General features: G+C 40.6%; 1 protein-coding gene across 2 annotated transcripts in view; it reads left to right on the forward strand.

Annotated features, from left to right (window-relative positions):
• The window catches only part of bmb (brambleberry), a 45,224-nt gene that overhangs the window by 16,752 nt on the left and 3,754 nt on the right, over window positions 1-24,718 (forward strand). Inside the window, exons 5-11 of one of the 2 annotated variants that reach the window (XM_043690871.2) lie at window positions 2,961-3,077; window positions 4,912-5,091; window positions 7,095-7,301; window positions 13,285-13,420; window positions 13,764-13,822; window positions 19,961-20,139; window positions 22,033-22,118. In XM_043690871.2, the coding sequence (XP_043546806.2) occupies window positions 2,961-3,077; window positions 4,912-5,091; window positions 7,095-7,301; window positions 13,285-13,420; window positions 13,764-13,822; window positions 19,961-20,139; window positions 22,033-22,118 (964 nt within the window). The remainder of the gene's footprint in view (window positions 1-2,960; window positions 3,078-4,911; window positions 5,092-7,094; window positions 7,302-13,284; window positions 13,421-13,763; window positions 13,823-19,960; window positions 20,140-22,032; window positions 22,119-24,718) is intronic. The other variant, XM_087986861.1, reaches the window with a different exon arrangement.

A 24,718-nucleotide genomic window follows, 5' to 3' on the forward strand; every position in this document is an offset into this window, starting at 1 on the left:
GATAAATGCGAGGTGCTGCATTTTGGGAAAGCAAATCTTAGCAGGACGTATACACTTAATGGTAAGATCCTAGTGGCAGAGACCTTGGAGTGCAGGTTCAGAGCTCCTTGAAAGTGGAGTCGCAGGTAGAGACGATAGTGAAGAAGGTGTTTGGTATGCTTTCCTTTATTGGTCAGAATATTGAGTACAGGAGTTGGGAGGTCATGTTGCAGCTGTACAGGACATTGGTCAGGCCACTGTTTGAATATTGTGTGCAATTCTGTTCTCCTTCCTATTGGAAAGATGTTGTGAAACTTGAAAGGGTTCAGAAAAGATTTACAAGGATGTTGCCAGGGTTGGAGGATTTGTGCTATGGGGAGAGGCTGAACAGGCTAGGGCTGTTTTCTCTGGAGTGTCAGAGGCTGAGGGGTGACCTTACAAAATTATGGGGAGCATGGATATGGTAAATAGGCAGTCTTTTCCCAGGGAGTCCAGAACTAAAGGGCATAGGTTTAGGGTGAGAGGGGAAAGACATGAGACCTAAGGGGCAACTTCACACAGAGGGTGATACGTGTATGGAATGAGCTGCCAGAGGAAGTGGTGGAGGCTGGTACAATTTTCAATATTGAAAAGGCATCTGGATGGGTATATGAATAGGTAGGGTTTGGAGGGATATGGGTCGAGTGCTGGCAGGTGGGACTAGATTAGGTTGGAATATCTGGTCGGCATGGACAGATCGGACAAAAGGGTCTGTTTCCCTGCAGTACATCTGACTCTATAACCCTCATGATTTTAAACTTGAAGAGGGTCACTCTCCCCATAGCTCAAAGCCTCCAATCCTTGCAACATCTTTTGTAGATCTTTTCTGAACCCTTCCAAGTTTCACAATGTCTTTTTGTTAACAGGGAGACCAGAATTGAATGCAGTATTCCAAAAGTGGCCTAACCAAAATCCTGTACGGCCACCACATTGCCTCCCAACTCCTTTACACAATGCCTGACCAATAAAGACAAGCATACCAAATGCCACCTTTGCTATCCTGCGACTATGAACCTGCATTCTTTGTTTGGCAATGCTTCCTTATGACTTTACCATTGACTGTATGAGTCCTGCCCTGATTTGCCCTACCAAAATGCAGCACCTCTCATTTGTCTAAATTAAATTTCATCCACCATTCCTCGGCCCAAATCGTCTAGCGATGATATTACTAGGCCATTGCTTAGTGAATGGCCTAGCTAACGAAGCCGATAAGTAGTGAAAATGGCACTTTGTTTCCTGTGAAAATCTGTTTTGTGACATTCCAGCTCTGGGAACTCGAACTGCAAAGCAACATATCAGCACTATGAAAATGCTAAATCCAGCAAGCTATAAATTGCTTGTCTTTTTATGGTACTGATTTTTTTTTTTGTGTTGGTCTTAATACTTATTCACTTTTTCAATTACAAACATGCCAGCAATGAAAATAGAGAAGAGAGGATTTTAATAGGTCAAAAGGGAGCTAATCAATGGAGGTCCTAGTGGAGTGTAGAAAGTGCAATCTTAAGCAATTAGAGGAAAGATGGGGCATTTTGGAAAAAAAAGTGGCAAGTAAGATTTGGGAGAATTCTAAAATATTGCATAGGTATAACAAGGGGAAAATGATAACCAAGGAAAGAGTAGGTTCTCTTATGGACCAATGGGGCAATCTCAGCATGGAACTAGAGAACAAATGAGTACTTCACATCTGTCTTTTTGGAGGAGGATGCAAGTGCAGAATACAGCAGAAGGAGTGAGGTTCTTGAGCAATTTGATATAGTGAGGAGATATTGGAGGTTTTGGCAAGATTAAAAGTGGATAAATCCGCAGGATCAGGTAACTTGTATCCCAAGCAGCTGTGGGAGATCAGGGAGGCATTTACACTGGCTCTGACCCAACGTTTTAATTCGTCTCTGACCACAGTGGACTGGAGGACAGCCAGTGTGGTTCCACTTTAAAGTGGGGTAGTAGAGGTAAGCTAGAGAATTATAGATCAGTGAGTCTGGCATCATTGGTAGGGAACTTTTTTTTAAGAAAATTCTGGAGGAGAGAGTTGATCACCTGGAAAGGCAAGGTTTATTCAGGAATAGCACGACATTGTCAGAGGGAATTAATACCTAACAAATCTGGTTGAATTTTCAAGATGATCAGATTTCTAGTTGAGTGCATTGCAGTTATAAGCTCACATGGATTTCAACAAAGCCTTTGACAATGGAAGATTGTTAAACAAAGTAAAAACACATGTGATCCAAGTTAGATCCAAAATTGACTTTGTAGGGGATGGAAGGTGATGGTAGAAGGCTTTGTCTGCTTGGAGCCTGGTGTCCTATAGGATATCATGGGGAATAATCTGATGTTTAGTATTTATGTATAAATCATGTAGAAAGATGTGGGGGCAATGATATGTTTGCAGATGACAAAAACCTTGGCCAGGTGATTAACCGTAAGGAAGAATGTCGCCTCTTATAGGAGGCTAGAGATGGGTGGATCAGATGGGTATGTCCGCAGCAGATAGAATTTAACCCTGAAAAGTGGGAGGTGTTGCATTTTGGAAACTATAACAGTACAAAAGAGTACTTGAAATGTGATGACAGTCAAGTTATTGTCTGTATAGAAAGTGGGACCAGTGCAGATTTAGTAATTGGAACATTTTTTTTCTTCTGGAAAATACATAGTCTCTGGGCCTAATAACATCTGTTAAAATTTTAGAGTAGTTGCTGAGAATTTATTTTCAATTGTCATGGAGAGGAGGGTGGATGAAAGTGTTCACCGCTAGCTAGGGCTCAATATGAGTTGCTAATAAAGCCAATCACAATTCTGATAAAACCTTGCCCAGATGATGAGAATGTGGCATACTATATGGACTTGTTGAAGAGGTTAGTATAAACGTTTATAAATGTTTAAGCAGATGAAGGAATAGGGTGAGAGGAGAAGTGCTAATATCATAAACTTTGTTTGTTTTATAGAAAATGTCACTAAACAATTGGCTCATCAGGACTCTGAGCTACAAGAAGGTCATCGAGCAATTCTAACTGACTTGATGGAGGTCAGGGCACGTGCTTATCAGGTCTACACCAAGCTGGGTAAATCACCTATTAAGTCTGGCGTGGTGAATGTTGTGCTTGAATATCTTTCTCCAATTGTGTATGTGGTGAAGATCTCATTGAATGAGGGCAGTTATAGATTTTCAGTAGACTAGTTTGAGACTTTGCGTCATTGAGTTTCCAGCACTTAACCACATTAGCTCATCAGTAAAAACATCTCTTTGCTCTGTGTATCTTGCTTGCTTGTTTTCCAGTAGACTGTTGCTTCTGACATCTGGCTCACCATTTGAGCTGTCTTTTTTTACAATGGCAGGATTGTAGTTTACATAGTTGCAGGGTGTCTTCCTATCTCTAGGCTGTGTATAAAAGAAGGAAAATTACCATTGGAACATCAAATAACCTAGATAAACAGCAACTGAGGGAAAACTGGCTCAATATTGGGCCTTCACCCTGTATCGGGAATTGGTTTGGCCCAGTTGGCAGGATCGTTTGGTTTACAGAGCAATGTGATGCCAAAAGCGTGGGTTCAATTCCCATCACCGGTTTGAGGTTACCATGAAAGACTCCTTCTCAACCTGTTCCCGTGCTTGAGGACTGGTGGCCCTCCGGTTAAATCACCCAACAGTCACTTCTGTCTAATAAGAAGGCAGCCTCCATGGTCTGGTAAGAACCTGTATTAGAACCTCTGGTATGAGATGATATTGAATACAGACTGGAGGAGAGAAAGAAAAAGCACTTTCTCCTTTTCCCTACTGCATCCCATTCCTCAGGGATACCAAAGCTATTAGGATTGCAGTACTTCTCTTCTAGTGAAACAATCTTAGTAAAGCACAGTGCTAGAAGAGTGTTTCCCCTTTTAGGAGAGAATGGGATGAAGGACAGTGTAGTTTTTTAAAGTTTCCCATTTTAAAACTGCCATGAGAATTTCATCTCCTAGATGGTTGAGTCTGTGGAATTCCCTTCCCCAGAGAACAGTAGAGGCAGAGTTATTGAGTATTTGTTTCTAAGGCAAAGATTACTTTTTTGACTGAGTCAAAGGTAATTGGGGAGAGAAGCAAGGGGTGAAATTGTCTATATCTGCTTCTAGTTATTTTGTAATGGTCACAGACATCACTTGCACCAATCTCACCTTGAGCAATCCAGTCAGGATAACTCCACCCCCAAAAACCTGGTAATTTTTTCTTTTGTCTGCAACTATTTATCCAATTCTCTTATTGAAAGTTGCTATTAAATCTGTATCTACCAGCTAGTCAGACAATGTATTCCAAATCCTTACTATTTGCATTAAGAATTGTTTTTTTTCTTGTCACCTCTGGCTCTGTTGTCACTTGTCTTTAAATCTATATCCTCTAGTTTTTGATTGTGCAGGCTCAGAAGCTGTTTTTTTTTTTTTATGTCCCCAGTTTCTGCTTTTAGGGGATACAACCCCAGTTTTTATCACTTTGGTCCCTCTGTCCTGAACCATTCTAGTTTATCTCTTCTATGTCCTTAAGCAGAAGACTCTTTCCAGAATTGGTCATGATGCTTAAGCTGGTGTTAAACAAGCATTTTTAGTTTTAGTAAAACTTCTTGATCTGTGTATTTTGTGTATGAAATGTGAGATTCTATCTACCATTATCACCTGCAGATGAAGAGGACCATCTGGACCATTGTACCTATATATGGCATTTTGATAATTCTATATTTACTTAAAGCCCCCACCACCACCAAGTCTCATTTGGCTCTCCATTGTTTTCTAGATTTCCTCCATTTATAAAGTACTTTTATTCTATCCTTTTTAAAGTCCAAAGTGTAATAATTCCTATCTGGCAAAGTTCTTATCCTTTCACTTAAATTTATATTATTGTGATGCTGAAGACCTGTTTGTTTGTAGATTCGAACCTGGCTTTATTTTCTGCTCATCAATCCCAAACTGCCATTTATTATGATCAGTTAATGGAGAAGCTGCAGAAGATGAACCAGACTGTATGCATGGTGATGTACATGATTGACCACCTTGAGCTTGGAGTAAGCCAGAGGTTGAACAGCATCCAGCACTTCCTGAGCTGGACAGGTAAAGAACTGAGTAGAAGTGCATTTCAATGTTCCTGACTGGAGTGCTTCCCAGACTTTCCCATTGTGATCCCATAGGAGAAGGTGAGGACTGCAGATGCTGGAATCGGAGCTGAAAAATGTGTTGTTGGAAAAGCGCAGCAGATCAGGCAGCATCAAAGGAACAGGAGAATCGACGTTTTGGGCATAAGCCCTTCATTCCTGAAGAAGGGCGTATGCCCAAAACGTCGTTTCTCCTGTTCCTTTGATGCTGCCTGACCTGCTGCGCTTTTCTGGCAAAACATTTTTCAACACTGTGATCCCATATCATGGCTTGAAAACTTTTGGTACCCCTCTAGTGAGAACTGAACAGATTAAGGATCTATGAGCAGGGGCTTATTAGTTGGTGTTACATTGTTAAACTTAGTCACAGCTCCCATAACTTTTTTAGAGCTCAGGACCCAAGAATATGAGCTCACAACTGTGCTTGGGGTCCCAACTACACTTTGATAATAGAGAAGAGAATCCCAATGGGTGCAACTGTTCATGTGAAACTTTCTGATATTTGTATGAACAATGTCCATTCTCATCAAGTCTTTGTGAATAAACAAATGCTCAAAATCTGTTTATGGGGTGGATCTGTTCCAAAATAATGGTTGCCACAGTCACCGACACAAGTTGTTTAAGATGTGATGGTATTATTCAAAAATGATGGTTTCTATTGGAATAGTGGTAGTTGGGTATTGAGACCTAATGTTGTTTTACAGTAAAGTTGAATTAGAGACTTATTTATATAAATTCCCTTGTTCACACTTGTGCGCACTCACATCTTCAGTGACTGAGTAGGCTTGTTCACTCTGTCTGCTTTTTCTTTTTCTTTCTCTTTTCTCTTCTTTTCTTGTATTTTTAGCTTGGGTTTTTTTCTACTTGTCTTCTGGAGAAGTCATGGAGGCAGCAGTGGTGATGGCATTGAGGCTTTGTCAGGACCTGAATGGCTGGCTGAGGTAGTAAGGAAGGGTCTCCCAGCATCTGTGGTTGTGGCAAGAACAGGCAGTCTGAGGTCTCCCAGAGAGTGGCCCAAAGCAAAGGAGATTGAAGAGTGCGAGCCCAGCATGGCAAAGCACTTAAAGGCTGTTTAAAATTTGACTTTATTTCTTTTATTTTTCTAGTCTGTACCTAAGATTTTGCACCTAGGTACCTTTTGTACCTAAGATGGCACCAGGAATGACTACGCTGTACATTTTTCACTATACTCTTCTGTATTTGACTATACATGACAATCAAATCTAATATTAATTCCATCTTTTTAATGTAACAATAAATAACTCCATTTGAAGTGCTGTTCTAGTGAGAAACTTACATGGGAAGCTTTTTCTTTTGGAACCTTCTATTTATTAAATATGAATTTGAGCATTGACAAATTTTTGTTGACATAATTTTGTAAAGCTGTTGTAAATCTTGTGGGTGGGGTGGGGGTTGGGGGGGCATGGAAAAAGAAAATGCTGAGAATATTGCCAGTCCACATTTCTGGAAGTCCCCTGCAGATGCAACTCTGAGTCAGCTATCCAGTGAGGTATAAGATGCTGCAAACCTAACACCCAGTGAAACAGCAGAATATCCTATTGTTATCCAAACATGTTTTGGAGCAATGTGTTGCATCAGAAAAATCTGGTTGCTTTACTAGCATTTAGTCTGCTAGCTTCAAACCAATTGGTTGTAAAATTCAGCAAGGACCAGGTTTGAATGACTTTCCTGTTTTGTATGGCTGTTTTCTTTTAAGTACTCTTGTGTGTCATGACAGATACTCCAGATAATTTGGCTGTTAGTCTTTCGAAATGTTGTGTGTAAACTGTTGTGATTTATGACCATGCTAGGTCTAGATTGTAAACTCTGCTTTTTGCTTTTTTACACTTTTACCATATTTTTGAAATGACCTTCACAGACTTTTGGATTGCAGTGATTTGTTATTACAGACTAGTAATTAACCCACTTATATCATTTTCTGTACTGAATTTATATTTTCAGGAAACAACCTTCACGTGATCTATACCTGTACAGTACATGTCAGTTATTTTCTGGTCGCAGCCTTCATCATGACATTCTTGCAAACGCCAGGTTTCTCTCGAGCAGTGTTGTTAATCCTGGTGATATTGAATGCTGTCTCCAAGTTCAACCATTGTGTTTCCATGGACTTAAAGTGTCTCAGTCTCTTCCTGTCTATGACGGTAATTGGTAAGTGGAGGAATGAAGGGCATGTTCTGGTTACCTGATGGCTTTTGGATAATTAGCTCAGACATAAGATATTGTAACAAAATTTGAGGCTTGTGCAACAGGTGGGTCAATGTTGAAGTAGATGAAAGAAATCTAGCTTGATGCAGGAAATGAGTTATGGGATTGGTTACATTTCAAACCAGATCTGTCTGGTCCTCAAAAGACAATTACTTTTCAGCAGAAGGGATAACAAACTAATGAGGACTGAAGGCAGTAGGAGTATACTTAAGAGAAATAAGGAGGGCAAAAGGAGACATGAGATAGATTTGGCAAATAGGGTTAAGGAGAATCCAAAGGGTTTTTTTTTTTACAGATTACATTACATTAAGGACGAAAGGATAACTAGGGAGAGAATAGGGCCCCTCAAAGATTACTGTGGAAAAGGACATGAAGATAGAGAATGTAGGGAAATAGATGGTGACATCTTGAAAAATGTCTATATTACATAGGAGGAAGTGCTAGATGTCTGGAAACACATTAAAAGAAGATAAATCCCCAGAATCTGATCAGGTGCACCCTAGAACTCTGGGAAGCTAGGGAAGTGATTGCTGGGCCTCTTGTTGAGATATGTGTATCATCAATAGTCACAGGTGAGGTGCCAGAAGACTGGAGGTTGGCTAACTGTTCAAGAAAGGTGGTAAGGATATGCCAGGGAACTATAGGCCAGAGAGCCTGATGTCAGTGGTGGGCAAGTTGTTGGAGGGAATCCTGAGGGACAGGCTGTACATGTATTTGGAAAGGCAAGGACTGATTTAGGTATAGTCAACATGGCTTTGTGCGTGGGAAATCGTGTCTCTCAAACTTGATTTTGTTACTTCTTCAAAAAACTCAGGATTGAGGGCAGAGCAGTAGATGTGACTTGTATGGACTTCAGTAAGGCGTTCGACAAGGTTCCCCATGGGATACTGACTTAGCAAGGTTACATCTTATGGAATACAGGGAGAACTAGCCATTTGGATACAGAACTGGCTCAAAGGTAGAAGACAAAGGGTTGTTTTTTTCAGACTGGAGGCCTGTGACCAGTGGAGTGCCACAAGGATTGGTGCTGGGTCCACTACTTTTATTTATATAAATTATTTGGATGTGAGCATAAGATGTATAGTTAATAAGTTTGCAAATGTCATCAAAATTGGAGGTGTAGTGAACAGCAAAGGAGGTTACTTCAGATTACAATGGAATCTTGATCAGATGGGCTGAGAAGTGGCAGAAGATAAATGTGAGGTGCTGAATTTAGATAGGATATGCTTTCCTTTACTGGTCAGAGTATTGAGTACAGGACTTGGGAGGTCATGTTGCAGCAGCACAGGACATTGATAAGGCCACTTTTGGAATATTGCATGCAATTTTGGTCTCCTTCTTCCTTTTGGAAAGATGTTGTGAAACTTCAAAGTGTTCAGAAAGAATTTACAAGGATGTTGTCAGGGTTGGAAGAATTGAGCTATAGGGAGAGCTTGGATAGGTGAGGGTGGTATGTGTATGGAATGAGTGCCAGAGGAAGTGGTGGAGGGTGGTACAATTGCAACATTTTAAAAGACATCTGGATGGGTATATGAATAGGAAGGATTTGGAGGGATATTGCCTGGGTGCTGGCAGGTGGGTCTAGATTGGGTTGGGATATCTGGTTGGCATGGATGAGTTGGACCGAAGGGTCTATTTCCGTGCTGTACATCTGACTCTATGAAGGAGAGACTTCAGTCACAAGATTAGGTGGGTAAGTTAGGTTTGTTCTCCCTAAAGCAAAGGAGACCTGCTTTAGTGGTTTATTAACTTTTATTCATTCACGTGGATCTTGGTGGCTGGGCCATCCCTGATGCCCTTGAATGTGAGCTACTGCTTTGAACTGATGTAGTCCCTCTGGTGTAGGTACACCTAAAAATGCTGTTTAAGATATTTCCAGGATCCTGATACTGTGACAATGAAGGAAATTATAGTTCCAAGACTCTGTTGTGTGGTTCAGAGTAGTATTTATGGGTGGTGATGTTATGCATTTGCTGCTCTTCATCTTGAAGCTGGTAGAGTTACTGGAAGTTGCTGTCAAAGGTATCTTCAGTTGTATTATGTTGATGATACATGCTGCCACTCGGTATTAGAGGGTGTAAATATTTTAAGGTGGTGAATGCAGTACCAGTTGTATGGGCTGGATGGTATTGAGCTACTTGTTTTTGGGGCTACATCCAACTAGGCAGTTGTATCACATTCCTGACTGATTCTTTGTAGATAGTAGACAGGCTTTGGGGAGTTGGGCAGTGAGTTAAATATTGCTGAATTCCCAGCCTCTGCCCTGCTGTAGTTGCAACAATGCTTTGTTTGCTTTAGTTCCATTTTTGGGTCAATCTTGATGGTGAGAAATTCAGTGTTGATATTTGTTGTGGATTAGAAGTAAAGATTATGACAACTTTGGAAAAGGGAAATACAGAAATGCTACCCTTTAGCTGATACGTGAAGACTGAGGACACCAACGTTAAGCTATTATAGAAATAAGATGCAGCAGAGATGTTTGGAAGAACCTTTATTACTCTGCTAACGACTTGAAATATGCTGTTTATAAGGATGGTGGAAGTAGATATGAACAATTGTTTTTAACTGGAAACAGTATGAGCAGTTTGAGGTACTTTGTCGGGGGATGGAGCACTGGAATGGGACTGATGTTTTCTGCTGTTCAAAGGGCTGGCAGGGACTGAAAGGCCTTGTTCAGTGTTTTTCAAATGCTTCTATGCCGTTGAATGTATTGAATCTGCTGTGCAATGAGCTAAAGGGTGACCTAATGATTTTCAATTCCACTTTCCTGTCTTTGTCTATAATGCTTGATTCCCTTACTGGTTCAAAAATCTCTCTATCTCCGAACTGAATACATTTAATGATCCAGCCTCCACACCCACTCTGCTGTTTCTTTTTTTAAAAAAAATTCAAGATTTGCTATCCTCTGAAAAGAGCAAAAAATCTTCCTCGATCTCTGCCATAAAAGGACAATCCTTTACTCTGAGCTCATGTCCTCTGGTCTGAGACACGCTCACACTCTCTCTCAAGGAGGGAAATGAGACATGACCATGTGTATGTTTTAAGAGTGTGCTCCCACACGTCTAAATTCCAATGAGTCTAACCCAACCTATTCCATCTGTCCTTAGAAGAGAACCCTTCCATACCTGCTATCAACCTTCTCTGGATTGTGTCCAATGCTTGTATATGTTGTTAGATAAGGGGATCAAAATTCTTAAGAATATTCTAGGTGTAGTCTAAATAGTGCCTTGCAGAGTTATAGCAAGACCACCCTATGTTTATACTGTTGTACATTCCCATTGAAATGAGAGCCAACATTCCAACTGCCTTCCCCAGTAACTGCTGACATTGAATTCTCACTCGCTTAACTATATTCCTCTGTAGGCTCTTTTGTCATCCTCAGCACTTGCCTTCCCACCTATTTTGTCATCCACTAGCTTATCTGTTCACTTCCATCATTCAAGTCACTAATTCACATCAGAACTAATTGAGGTCCAGCCCTAATCCCTCTGGCACTCCAGCATTACAGGTTGCCATCCTGAAATTTCATCACTTATTCTAACTCTGCTTTCTATTAGACAGCCAATCCTCTGACCATACCAATATATTACTCCCAACACCTATGGGCTCTTGTCTTATTAAATCGCAGTACCTTTTATCAAAATCTTTGGGATGTTGAAATATTTTCCCTTGCTGTATTCTGCTTGAAAACTCCAAGTATTCTAATAAGTGTGCCAGGCATGATTTACCCTTCATGGAGCCATAGTGACTCTGCTTGATTATATTATGTATTTTGAAATCTTCTGCTATTACATCATCCATTTTTGTTAGTTTCCCAATAACAAATGTTAACCTAATTGGCCTACTGTTAACTGTTTTTGATCTTCCCTGTTTTGGAAAAAGGTGTTAACAGTTTCCTAGTCTGCTGGGATATTAAGAGTCTAAGGATTCTTGGGCAATTAGCACCAGTGCATCCACCATATCAGAAGCTACTTTCCTATCCTAATATGCAATCTATCAGGTTCAGGAGACATTAACAGTCTTTAACCCCATTAGATTCTCTCATTTACTTTTCCTATTTGCATTTTCTTTTGTGTGAGTTAGTTATTGTATTTATTTCTTCCTCTCATTTTGCCCATTGATTATTTGGTATTTTTGGGATGATACCAAAGAGAACTGGTACAACGAATTGAGTCAACTCCTTTGCTATTTTGTTGTTCCCCTTTCTCTTTTCTTTAGACTCCTCTATGGGACCAATGTTAACCTTTCTTTTCCTTTTGAAGACACTTCTTTACTGTCTGTTTTTTGGTATTGCTTACTAGTTTAACTTTGTTTCTTCTTCTCCAGTCTTTTCAAAATCTTTTGGCTTAAATTTAGTCTTTGCCACATTGTATGATTTTTGTTTTTTGAATTTATTAACCTTAACATCTTTGGTTAACAAGGTTGTCTTATCCCCTTGCTGGAACCCTCCTTCCTCACTGCGATATATCCTTGTTAAGTCATGAACTATTTTCTTAAACATCTGCCATTGTTCATCATCTGTTCTGCTAAATTCCTTTCTCAGTTCTCTGGCTATATCTCCCCTCATTCCTTTGTAATTACCCTTATTAAACTTTGATGTTGTTTCTGACTCAGTTTGCTCACAAGCAATCTGTGCTAAATTCTACCATATTATGGTCACTGTTTCCTAGTTGATCTTTTATTTTTAATATCATTTATTAAACCTGTCTCCGTACACCTTACCAGATTCAAAATAGTCTGATTCATAACAAATTGAAAGGAAGTGTCTTAAATATTCCATGAATCCTCCCTCATGGTTACCTCTGCCAATTATCTCCTGATTTTATTCTGTCCTACTGTATAGGTATTGTTCAGGGCCTATATAGTACTCCTATTTCTTTCCTTCACTCATATAGGTTCTACATCATCTGATCAAAGATGATTTCCTATTGAACCTATTCCAGATTGTGGTAGCCAAAGATTTTTCAACAACCTTTCCTTTCTCTTTCCTTTTTTTTTTTGAAAAGTCTCTCACACCTGAATGTCTCGTTACCAGCTTTGATTATATTGTAATCTTATCTCAATAAATGGCTGTACAATCATACCCATTTATACTATCAATTTTATTTTGATTGCTATTGCACTTAAGTTTTTAAAAGTTAGAAGTTTAAAAACTTTGACTTTTTATTTTCCTCCTTCAACCCTAATGTCTGTTTGTATACTCTCGTCTTGTCTTGCTCTAGGTATCATTACCTTAATACGGTAAGGAATCTGTTAATTGGTACCCAAGCCTTTGGAATTCTCATGCTAACAGATCTCATCAATTAGTATTTGTGAGTGGTCCTGACTATTCATTTTAAAAATGAACATTTTCATCTTGTGCCAATGATGAGTCAAGTTCTCCCAGTCATCACTCACACCTCTCATGTAAATGTGCATTGCCTATATGTGCCAAATGCAAGGGAGGCTGCCACAGCTACATTGCAATACAGTCATCCCTTTTTGGATTTGTAAGTTTTTATATTTCCCCTTGTCTAACCAAAGCCATCCCACACCCACACCCTGGTTTACGTACTCTCCACAGCCCTAGTCAACCATGTTGCTGCGGGTCTAGAATCGCACTTCGGGCAGATTTCATTTCCTAATGGTCATTTGTGAACCAGGTGAGTTTCTGCTGCAGCTGTTGATGGTTTTATGCTGGTGTCCTGTCCAATATCTATTCCTCAATCAGCATCACACAAACTGACTGACGAGACATCACCGTGTGAGTGTGATACTGAGACAGTGACTACTCTCTTCAAACATACTTCATTATAAACTGTTTTGAGGCATTAGGTAGTCATGAGAACTTGTATGTAAATGTGAGATTTTCTTTTTAAATTGAATTGTTTACTGGCTCTTTGAAAGAGGTAGCTTTTTGTCAAGTTCTGTTTGACTTTTTGTTTAGGTAACTGGGTGTTGATTAAATGTTTTAGTTCCTGGAAGAGGAAATCTCTACAATGTCATCCATCTACGCCCATCATTGAACCTTTAACCATCTATGACTCAGTGAAGACTGGATTTTGCACCTCCACACCTGAGCGGTATGGATTGTACTTTATGGCTTTTTGACATTAATTTACTTCCTGTATCACTGACTTGCAAGGATAACCAGTTCCCCTCAATGGCTCATCAGCTGATGAGCCATTCAAATTTGGGCAGTCTCTAGTTTTAATTTAGTATCTGTCAATTGATCTGACTTGGACAATGGTGGAAATGCTTAATTTTCCTTTCTTTTGGGCTAGGAGAAATAGAGCCAAGACGCTCATGCTTTTGGTTGTTATCCAGTGATTCTCCCTGTTGGGGCATGGTTTATATTTTCTTTGTTTAACTGAAGTGCACATAATAAAAATGTGAAAAATAAACCTCTTTACTTTGGTTTCCCAGGTATGACATCCTCAGCTTAGAGGAAGAACTTGAGAAACTGGAATGTGATGGCCTGCAAGGTAAAAAAAAAAGTCACAAATGGCATAGGGGTTTGGAAGTGGTATTTGGAAAATGTAATTGTCACTTCATATTGTCATGGTGTAAGAATGAGAAGAGTAAATTTGAAGAGGAGCTCAGTATTAACTACATAAGTATGGATAGCAAATGCTGTTGAAGGTCTCCAATTCAGAGAAGCTTTGAGTTGATAGATTCTTGAGGAAATGTGAATGGAGAAGCCATAGCATAAATGTGCAGTCTCTGGCATGGCATGAATAAAAATAAGTTAAATAACAAGTAAGCCTTTGGAAATGAATGCAAAGGCTAATGAGGTGGGAAAACTGAATAACACCTTGGTTATGGAGGATGTCATAGGAACATAAGGGATAGGAGCAGAATAAGCCATTTGGTCCATTCAGTCTGCTCTGCCATTTGAATATGGCTGATTGTTTCTTGATCTTATTCTCCTGCCTTCTCCGTATAACCCTTGATCCCTTACTAATCAAAAACCTATCTATCTCTGTCTTAAATACACTCAATGATTTGATTGCTACAGCCTTCTGTGGCAAACAATTCCAGATTCACCACCCTTCTGGCTGAAGAAATTCTTCCTCCTCTTAACTTTTAAAGGATCATCCCTTCATTGAGTTTGTGCCCTCTGGTCCTAATCTCTCCTATTGGTGGAAACATTCTTTCCATATCTATTCTTTCTAGGTATTTTGTGAATTTCAATCAGATTTTTCCTTTTGATCTGTCTAAACTCCATTGAGTCCAAATCCAGAGTTTGAATTGCTTCTCATATGCCAAGCTCTTCATCCCTAGGATCATTCTTGTAACTTCCTCTTGACTCCCTCCAAAGCCAGCACATTCCTTCTTTAGAATATGGAGCCCAAACTGCTCTCAATATTCCAAATGTGGCATGACTAGAGCCTTATCCAGCTTTAGCAATAGTTCCTTGCTATTGTATTGTAATCCTCATGAAATGAATGCTAACATTACACTTGCTTCCAAACTGCCAACTGAAGCTGCATGTTAACCTTAAGTGAGTCCCGAACTGGGACTTCTAAGGCCCTTTGTGCATCAGATTTCCAAAGCTTTTCCCTGTTTACAAAATAGTCGACGCTTCTATTCTTCTTACCAATGTGCATAACCTCACACTTCCCACATTGTATTCATCTGCTACTTCTTTACCCACTCTCTCCTAGCTTTCTTCCTGTTTGTCCTATATAGTGTTTTGTGCAGTCCTTGCATGGGATTTTGTACACTACATTAGTTTTGCTCGTGCTGGGTATCGGGTCCTTCGTTCTGGTGAGTTGTTGTCTGAGGGTGGCTGTTGGTTTGTGTGCTGTTATAAGTCCTTGTGGTCGCAGTAGTCTGGCTGTCATTTCAGAGATGTTCTTGATGTATGGTAGTGTGGCTAGTCCTTTGGGTTGCGGCATGTCCTCGTTCCATTGTCTTTCCCTTAGGCATGAAATTGCGAGGATATCCATTTTTGGCGAATACCTTGTAAAGGTGTTCCTCTTCCTCTTTTTGCAGTTCTGGTGTGCTGCAGTGTGTTGTGGCCCTTTTGAATAGTCTGGCTGTCATTTCAGAGATGTTCTTGATGTATGGTAGTGTGGCTAGTCCTTTGGGTTGCGGCATAACTACTGCGACCACTAGGACTTGTAACAGCACACAAACCAACAGCCACCCTCAGACAACAACTCACCAGAACGAAGGACCCGATACCCAGCATGAGCAAAACTAATGTAGTGTACAAAATCCCATGCAAGGACTGCACAAAACACTATATAGGACAAACAGGAAGACAGCTAACGATCCGCATCCACTAACATCAACTAGCCACGAAACGCCACGACCAGCTATCCTTAGTAGCCACACACGCAGACGACAAGCAACATGAATTCGACTGGGACAACACTACCGTTATAGGGCAAGCCAAACAAAGAACAGCCAGGAAATTCCTAGAAGCATGGCACTCATCCACAAACTCCATCAACAAACACATCGACCTGACCCAATATACCGGCCACTACAGCGGACAGCTGAAACTGACAACCGGAAGCGGCAGGGACAGGCCACTATAAATGCCGGAGGAAACACCACAGAAGCGCTTCACAGGAGGCTCCCAAGCACTGAGGATGTCACCTAGACAGGGGACGAAACGTTTGCAACAAAAACTTCCAGCTTGGCGAACAGAACCACAGCAACGAGCACCCGAGCTACAAATCTTCTCTCAAACTTTGATGCCCTTTAGTTCCTTTTATCCACATTGTAAATATATAACATGAATGGTTCTGATCCCAACATGGACCCTCTGTGGAACTGCACTAGTCACCCCCCATTATTGTGTTTTTTTTTCCCTCTGGTTTTTAAACACTTCCCAATCCTTTGGTTTCCCACTATTCTTCACCACATTTGTATGCTTTGTTTTGCTGTTATGCTGTCTCTGACTTTTCTTGTGGCCATGGTTGCCTCATCCGCCACTTAATGTTTCTTGTTCCTTGGGATTAATTTTTGCTGTGCCTCCTGAATTACCCACACAAACTCATGCTATTGGTGCTCTGATGTCTTAAAGGCTCCCCTTTCAATCAACTTTGGTTTTCTCCTCCCTCATGTCTTTAATTACTTTTAGTCAGGTGTGATACATCACCTCTGATTACAACTTCTTCAAACTGGACTGGTGAGAGGTGAACACAACTGTGGCTCGTAGTTGGAATAGTACATGATTTTAGGGATGGATGGAAAAATGCTAGCAATTTTGAAAGAGGTAAATGAAAACTGATGAAAGGAAGGAGCTAAGTGGCTAAGATTGTGGCCAAGAATGTAGGTCTGCTGGAGAATCGGGTGGTGGAGGGATAATATGCAACCAGGAACTGGCAGAGTTGAGCAAATATACTCAATCAACCTATAATAAAGGGAAAGAGAAGGTAATTACCATAACTACTACTAGAGGAAAAAGTACTAGGGAAACTATTATGGCTAAAGACTAATATGTCCTCTGGATCTGATGCATTGCAAGATAATGGATGTGCTGATAGCAATCATATGAGAATCCTTAGATTCATGAAAAATCCCAGAAGACTGGGAAACTGCCAATGTAACACCTCTTTGCAAAGAGGGAAGATAACACAAAACTGCTGATTGTAGGCCAATTAGGCTAACAGTTGTTATTGAGGAAATGTTAATTAGATTAGATTACTTAGTGTTGAAACTTTGGCCCAACAAGACCACACCAACCCACCCAGACCCATTCCCCTACATTTACCCCATCACCTAACATGATAGGTGAATTGGCCATGCTAAATTGCCCAATTTGCACATTTTTGGACTGTGGGAGGAAACCCATGCAGACACTGGGAGAATGTGCAAACTCCACACAGTCAGTCGCCTGAGGTGGGAATTGAACCCAGGTCTCTGGCGCTGTGAGGCAGCAGTGCTAACCACTGTGCTGCCTGAAATGTTAGGGTCTATTTTGAAGAATGTAATAACAGATGAAAAATGCAAATATAATCAAGCAGAGTCTCTGGCTTTGTAAAGGGTAAATTTTGCCTGACAAATTTATTATAATTCTTTTGAGGAGATTTCAAGCAGATAGAGGAACCAGTAGATGTCATATATTTGAATATTGAAAAGCCAGTTGATACAGGTACTGCGTGGTTAACAAAATAAGAGCTCATGGTGTTGGGAGTAATCTATTTATATGGTGAGAGGATTGGCTAACTAATAGAAGGAATCTTTAACAAACCTGAAGATCCTTGCTGGGTTGCACAACCGTCTAAGGTAAACAAAAATCTATTGTTGGTTCACAAAAAAAACTCTAAAGTTAGATCTCCAAAACACACACTAAATAAACTACCATGGCTAAGAAATGCAAATTTATCTATTAACTCAGGCGCGCACAACCCAGGTGCTACTAATTCAATAACCAAAACACACTCTTACAATAAATGATATTTAATCACTTTCTTTTTCCATCATGACATACCGGTGTTAGGGTCTCTGTAAAATGTTTGATAGGTTGATTCAAGGTATGAAGGGATTTTCTGAGGAGGTTGGGTTTGTACTCACTGGAGTTTAGAAGAATGAGAGGCAACCTTTATTGAAACATTTAGGGAATTTGACAAGGAGGTATGAAGAGGTTCACAGAATTTCAATTATTACAGTGCAGGAGGTGGCCATGGGGTCCATTGTGCCTGCAGCAGCTATTCAGATAATCAGTGTTACCTAGTGCCAATCTCCTGTGCTTTTTTTTTGTCCACTATACCCTTTTACATCATTTCTATCCAAATGATAATCCAACAGCCTCTTGAATGTCTCAGTTGAACCTGTCTCCATGTTTCAAAATCCTAACCACTTTATTTTTCATGTAAAAGTTTGTTTTCTTCCACTATCCTTGTTTCATTTGCACATCACTTTAAACCCATACCCTCTGGGAACAGTTTTTTTTCTTGTTTACTCTGTTCAGCCCCTGCTCATGATTTTGAGAAAAAAATTATTAAACTTCATCTCAGCCTTTCCTTCTCTTGAAGGAGAACAGTCCCATCCTCACTGCTCCAGTTCCTCATCCAGGTCACTTCTTGTGTTTACTTTAGGACAAGAGGGTATAATCTCAGTCAAGGGTCACCCAATCAAGACATCCAGAGGAATTTCTTATGAATGTGTGGAATTTTTTAATTGTAGATGCTGCAAAGTATTTACAAGACTGAAAATTTTAGTAAATATTGGAATTGAGTTATGGTAGTGAGGCAGGTAAGTGGATCAGATCAGCCATGATCTCATTTAAATGGCGAAGCAGGCTCAACAGGCTGAATGACCTACTTCTCCGATGGAAGTATGATAGTGCAGTTGAGATGTTTGACACTTCAGTTAACACTCTTTCTCAGGTGGACAAATGTCAGACTGGGGAGAGAGACAGACGCTTTAATATAGCACCTTTATCTCCTCAAAGTTTCACTGCATCACCCAACCGAATTTCTTGGATATACAGGGACTTGTATGTGTATTTTAAATGGGTACTAAAAATAATTATCAGTTAGTTGGTTCTGTCAATACTTTTATTACTGGAAGCTGAGATTAGCCTAAACTAGTGAAAGCAGGGAACACCATTCAATTATATTCTTCCTCTGATTAAGTCAGTGAATGTATTTGAGGTATTTGGTTAAAGTAGTGACTCTTTGCAACATTTCAATTTTAAATTTACTCTATTGCTTTTGAGTTTAATGCTCATGCCAGCAGACAATTTTCAGTGAACTTATAAAGGATTTCACTCCCCATCCTTCAAATCTCCAGAAAAAGGATGTATTGAAGTAGTTAATCTATTTAAATCGTGGATATTCCATAGCTACATATTCAGGATTGACACTGCCAGATTTTATTAAACTAATAACACTGGCTGCAACTTGGAAGTTTGTGCTCTGAAAAGGTGCCACATATTGGCCAAGAAATTGTGTGGGGTAGGGGAATGTGAGGTTTTGGTCACTATGTAAGACTGTTTTCCTTGAACCATATTCACGCTCTCTTTCGCTCTGTAATAAAATTTTCTTTTATGTTGCTGTTTTTTGCCAAATGATTTTGAGTCTCATTTAAATCTCAATTCTTTTGTCAAATGGAATTGTTTCTTTGGAAACAAAAACAGAAACAGGAAAAGCTCAGCAGGTATGGCAGCATCTTTGAGTGACCCTTTCTTTCAACTCAACTTGAACAGTAATTCTTTTCTCTCCACAGATGCTGCCAGATCTGCTGAGCTTTTCCAGCAATTTCTGTTTTTGTCTCTGATTTACAGCATCTGCATTTCTTTTGTTTTTTTTAAATTCCGAATGGTTTCTTGCTGTTTGCTCTCTATATATTTTCATGATTTTGCGCACCATTATCAAAATCTCCTACTAACTTTTCTGTTGAGAACAACTGCAGTTTCTGCAACCTACCAGCATAACTGAAATTCCTCTTCTCTGGAACTATGCTCGTAAAACTTCTTTGCTTTGAGAAGTTGCTTGAACTACATGATGTCTTAACCTTTTTCAGTCTGGAGTGTTCATTTGAAAAGTACAATTTATGTAGATTTGGAAATCACAAATATACAGAATTGTCCCATTCTTGAGAAACCTCATCAGGAAAAGGAAGGAACTTGAGCTAATTTTTTTTTAAAAACTCTGATTCAGATAACTATGATTTGCGGAACATAAGAAGCAATACACTGATAAAGACTCCTGTCCAGGCATCATCACAAACTACAACACAAAAGGAATACGCCTCCAAAGTTCCTGTAACCTCCATACCCATCTTGAAGAAAAGGCTAGGATTGACCAACTCTGCCCATTGGGAGGCCACTCAGAGAAAAGTATGTTCATCCTTTCAAACAAAAAATCCACAAATGTAGCTGACCTTTGGGAACAAGGTATTTATTTGGCTTATGCATTTCAATTTAATGGAAATACTTGCTCTTGAGTTTGGATAATCCATCTCTCCTTCCTGTTTGTGTTCATGAGAATGTAACTGGTTTAACGACCAGTTCCTTCCAGCAAAGCCCTCCAAGGTGATTTGTATTGATTGTATCCTACCCATGAAAATTAGATTGTCCAAATGACAAGTGTCACCAAGTGACAAAAGAAGTTTCATGTAATTCAACCAGATGTTATAACTGTTGATGCTTATTGATAAGTGGAGTTTTTTCTTTACAAACTTATTGGACAGCAGAAAGTTCTCTGCTTCGTGCAATTCCTTTATTCTTGGCTCATCTTGAGACTACTAAGCTCTCTTAAGGATTATTTACCTCGACTGTCATACTAACTTACCATTTTGACATTTACCAAGTAAACTGTGGCAGAAAACCATGCCATCGTAGCTTCAAGTAGAATCCCTGTCCTAACAGTTGGTTTTCACCAGAGTTGAGATGGTGGGGTCATTCAACCTAGCATCAGCACTCAAGCTAAGGAAGTGAGGAGATGAAGCAAGATTTCCCATTTTAAAGGGTTTGCAGTCATAGAACAGTGCAGCACAAGAACTAGTCTTTTTACCCACTGTGTTGGTGCTGTCTGTATCCCTTTATGTCCTGGCTGTTCCTGTGCCTAATTGCTGCTTAAATTTTGCTATTGTATCTGCTTTTGGCACCAACTGTGTTTTGCAAAAAAAAATTAATTGCCTTGTCTGTTTTTTTTTAAAACTTTACCTCCTCACCTTTAAACTTATGCCTCCTGGTATTTAACATTTCCATCCTGGGAAAAAAGACTCTGACTATCCAACCTATCCATGCCTCTCAAACTTTTGTGCTTTGATCACACTGCCCTCACACTCTCTGCTCTAGTGAAGTCAAACAATTTGATTGTCCAACCTCTCCTTCTAGCTAAAACACTTCAATTCAGGGCAACATCCTGGTAAATGTCTTTTGCAGCTCTCCAAAGCTTCCATTTCCTCCCTACAGTGTGATGACCAGAACTGTGCACAATAGTTTTATAGAAATAAAAGATAGGTGTTGAAGTGCCCATTGTCCATGACTAAGTTACTGGGTGAAGTGAATCAGGTTTCAAACAGTTGATTCCTTTTTTTTAATTAAATGTGCATGAGTGATGAATTTCTCAAAACACTAGTACCAGCAGATCAAATGATTAGGCTGGATTGACTGGTGACTTTTTTTATTTTGTCTTAGGAAGCCTGGAAAAATCCTTTGGAAGAGGGGCTCAGCTCTGATGAAACTAGATCACAAAGGCAAAGAAAAAAAATGTCTAATCAGCTGTTTGATCAGATTTGAAATATGAAGATTCCCTGATTGGTCAGAATTTTTAACTGAATTTGAAGTTAAAAAGAAGGCTCTAGTTAGAAAGTGGGGTGAGTGAAAGAAAATTTGCGGTGGGCTGTGGAATCCAGGACAAAAAGGGTCTTCAAACAGCAATGTCCTTGGCTTGGATCTCATGGCCAGATTTCAAACTCTAGCATGGAGGACTTGGGAATCTAGCATTAATAATCCAAAGAGCAATGCTACTGAGGCAGGAAAAGTGAGAGCTTGCTTTATAGGAATAGCTACAATTAAAGAAAAATACAAGTGAATTTTTTTTAAAAATCTGACTTTGGGGTTTCAGCTGAACTCCATTTGAGGATCTCCTCCAATCAAGAGATCTGCTGATTACCAGTGGGATAGGACCAGCTTAGTGATGAGCAATTGGAGCATTCCTGGCTTGTAATATTTCTTTTATTATTGTCTACATTCTGAGTAAGTAATGCACTTTTGTTGTTTTAGGCAAGGGATGATGCACCCCAGAGTCACCATGTGTGGATGCTTGAAAGTGAAACTTTCAATCTCAATAATTCTGCTGCCAGTAGTGGGTGAGTACCTGATGTGCTGCAATGTAAGGCTGGAGTGCCATAGAGGAAAAGGTGTTTCAAACCAATATTCTGGGAAGGCAGGTGGTGAAACCAGGAAAATTAGGTGGATGAGCAGAAACTACAGAGGAAGTGAAGAAAGCTAATAGGAAATGCTAGAAGCTGATTTTTAGTAGATTGATGCATGTGGTACCATGATGTACTGGTAGTTATGCGTGACAGTATGGTAAAGAAAGTAGGGGGTCTTGGTGAGCAGGTATAGAACGAGAAAAATCACCAATTCATCTGGCTACCCCTAGAGTTGGAAATACTTGAACATATCACTTCTGTTGTACAATGTTTCTCTCATACACTTTTATGCAGGTTCTGCTTGCTGAGGTCTATCACCTCCTGAACTTGTCCAATCTGATCAAAAACTGACCGTGATGAATTTTGGGCTGATGGGGCTTGTAAAGGGGCCAATATAACTGCTTTTATTTACTTCCTTCATACTTTCTTCCCCCCTTGACCCCTCTTGCTGTCTTTTTTTGTATTTCTTCTGAGGAAGCTATCATTTGTGTCCATTGACCTTTCAAATTCTGAACTCCATCTGGGAATGTTCAAGCTGATACTTCCCTTCAGGATCTTTTTACATTTTGTAATAGTAAAAAGCAAAAAAAAAATCATCATCCTTGTTTTTGTACCTAGGGGTATATATTTCAGAATGTGGGCTTTGCCTATCCTTAATTGCCTTTGATAATGGTAGTAAACTGCCACCCTGAGCCACTAAAAGTCTTCTGGGTTTAGGTATGCTCAGTGCTGTTAGGGAGGGATTAAACAGAAGCAAGCAGGCAATTTTCATTAAGCTTTGTTTGGAGTTTTGGCTAATCTTGTGGGAAGGATGTAAAATGTGCTTTGTAGAATTCCTGGGATCTCACTGGGTGAAATGCTCCAGCTGTAGAAATATTTAAGAAGCTGTCTTTTTTCCATTGAGCTAAAACTTTGAGGTGACATGAATGAGTTTTGTGTAATTGTAAGACACACTGTTTCCCTTTTTGGTCAGTGAGGATGCAATGTAAATATCAGTTTATGATCTGAGTCAGGGGAAATTTGAGGGTGATTAGATTGCTTGATTCTTCAACTACTGCCAGAAGAAAGGTGATCTTTTAAACAGAAGGATGTATTGGGTTTATTGTGATCGGCAAAAGAATTGACTTTCATATGAAGTACCTGGTTGTTCTCATCCAGGTGTTGGAAAAGCACGGCAGGTCAGGCAGCATCCGAGGAGCAGGAAAATTGACGTTTCAGGCAAAAGCCCTTCATCAGGAATGCAGGCAGAGTGCCTGAAGGGTGGAGACATAAATGAGAGGAGGGTGGGGGTGGGGAGAAAGTAGCATAGAGTACAATAGGTGAGTGAGGGAGGGGATGAAGGTGATAGGTCAGAGGGGAGTAGATAGGTGGAAACGATAGGTAGGTCGGACAAGTCATGGGGACAGTGCTGAGCTGGAAGTTTGGAGCTGGGGTGAGGTGGGGGAATGGGAAATGAGGAAACTGTTGAAGTCTACATTGATGCCCTGGGGTTGAAGTGTTCCGAGGCGGAAGATGAGGCGTCAGGTGGTGAGGGAGTGGCGGTGAAGGAGGCCCAGGACCTGCATGTCCTCTGCAGAGTGGGAGGGGGAGTTAGTGTTCTGCCATGGGGCAGTGGGGTTGAGTAGTGAGGGTGTCCCGGAGATGACGCCTACTCGCAGAGTGCTTAGGAGAGCCTGTCTCCCCAGTGGAGACCGCATCGGGAACAACTGATACAATAAATGATGTGTGGAAATGCAGGTGAAACTGGATGTGGAAATCTCCTTTGGGGCCTTGGATGGAGGTGCGGGGGAATAGTGTGGGCGCAGGTTTTGCAATTCCTGTGGTGGCAGGGGAAGGTGCAGGGAGGGGAGGATGGGTTGTCAGTGGCATGGACCTGACGAGGTGGTCATGGAGGCAAAGGGTCTTTATGGAAAATGGATAGGGATGGGGAGGGAAATATATCTCTCTGGTGGGTGTGTTTGTAGGTGGCGGAAATGGTGCAGGATGATGTGATGTATATGGAGGTTGGTGGGGTGGAAGGCGAGGACCAGGGGAGGTTTTGCTCTTGTTGCAGTTGGAGGGGTGGGTTTCGAGGGTGGAGGTGCAGGATGTGGATAAGAAGTGCTGGAGAGCATCAACCACCATGTGTTCTGTGGTGGAACTAGTCCTCCTGCGAACAGATGTGGCATGTTTGCAGGAGGTAAGGTGGGAGGAGGTCTCTACAATTTCCCCTCCGACATGGTCATACGTACATACAAACAACCAACCAACACCGCCCCGTGGCCGAACACTTTAACTCCCCCTCCCACTCTGCCGAGGACATGCAGGTCCTGAGCCGCCTCCATTGCCACTCCCTTAACACCTGATGTCTAGAGGAAGAACGCCTCATCCTCTGCCTCGAGACCCTCCAACCCCATGGCATCAATGTGGATTTCACCAGTTTCCACATTTCCCTTCCATTTAACCCCCCCCCAACAACACCACCACCTTACCCCAGTTCCAACCCCTTCCAGCTCAGCACAGTTCTCATGACCTGTTCCATCTTCCTTCCCACC

This window comes from Chiloscyllium plagiosum, unplaced genomic scaffold (genome assembly GCF_037043375.1).
Source record: "Chiloscyllium plagiosum isolate Xiang-an unplaced genomic scaffold, Cpla_swu_hap1 HiC_scaffold_5, whole genome shotgun sequence".
Lineage (NCBI taxonomy): Eukaryota > Metazoa > Chordata > Chondrichthyes > Orectolobiformes > Hemiscylliidae > Chiloscyllium > Chiloscyllium plagiosum.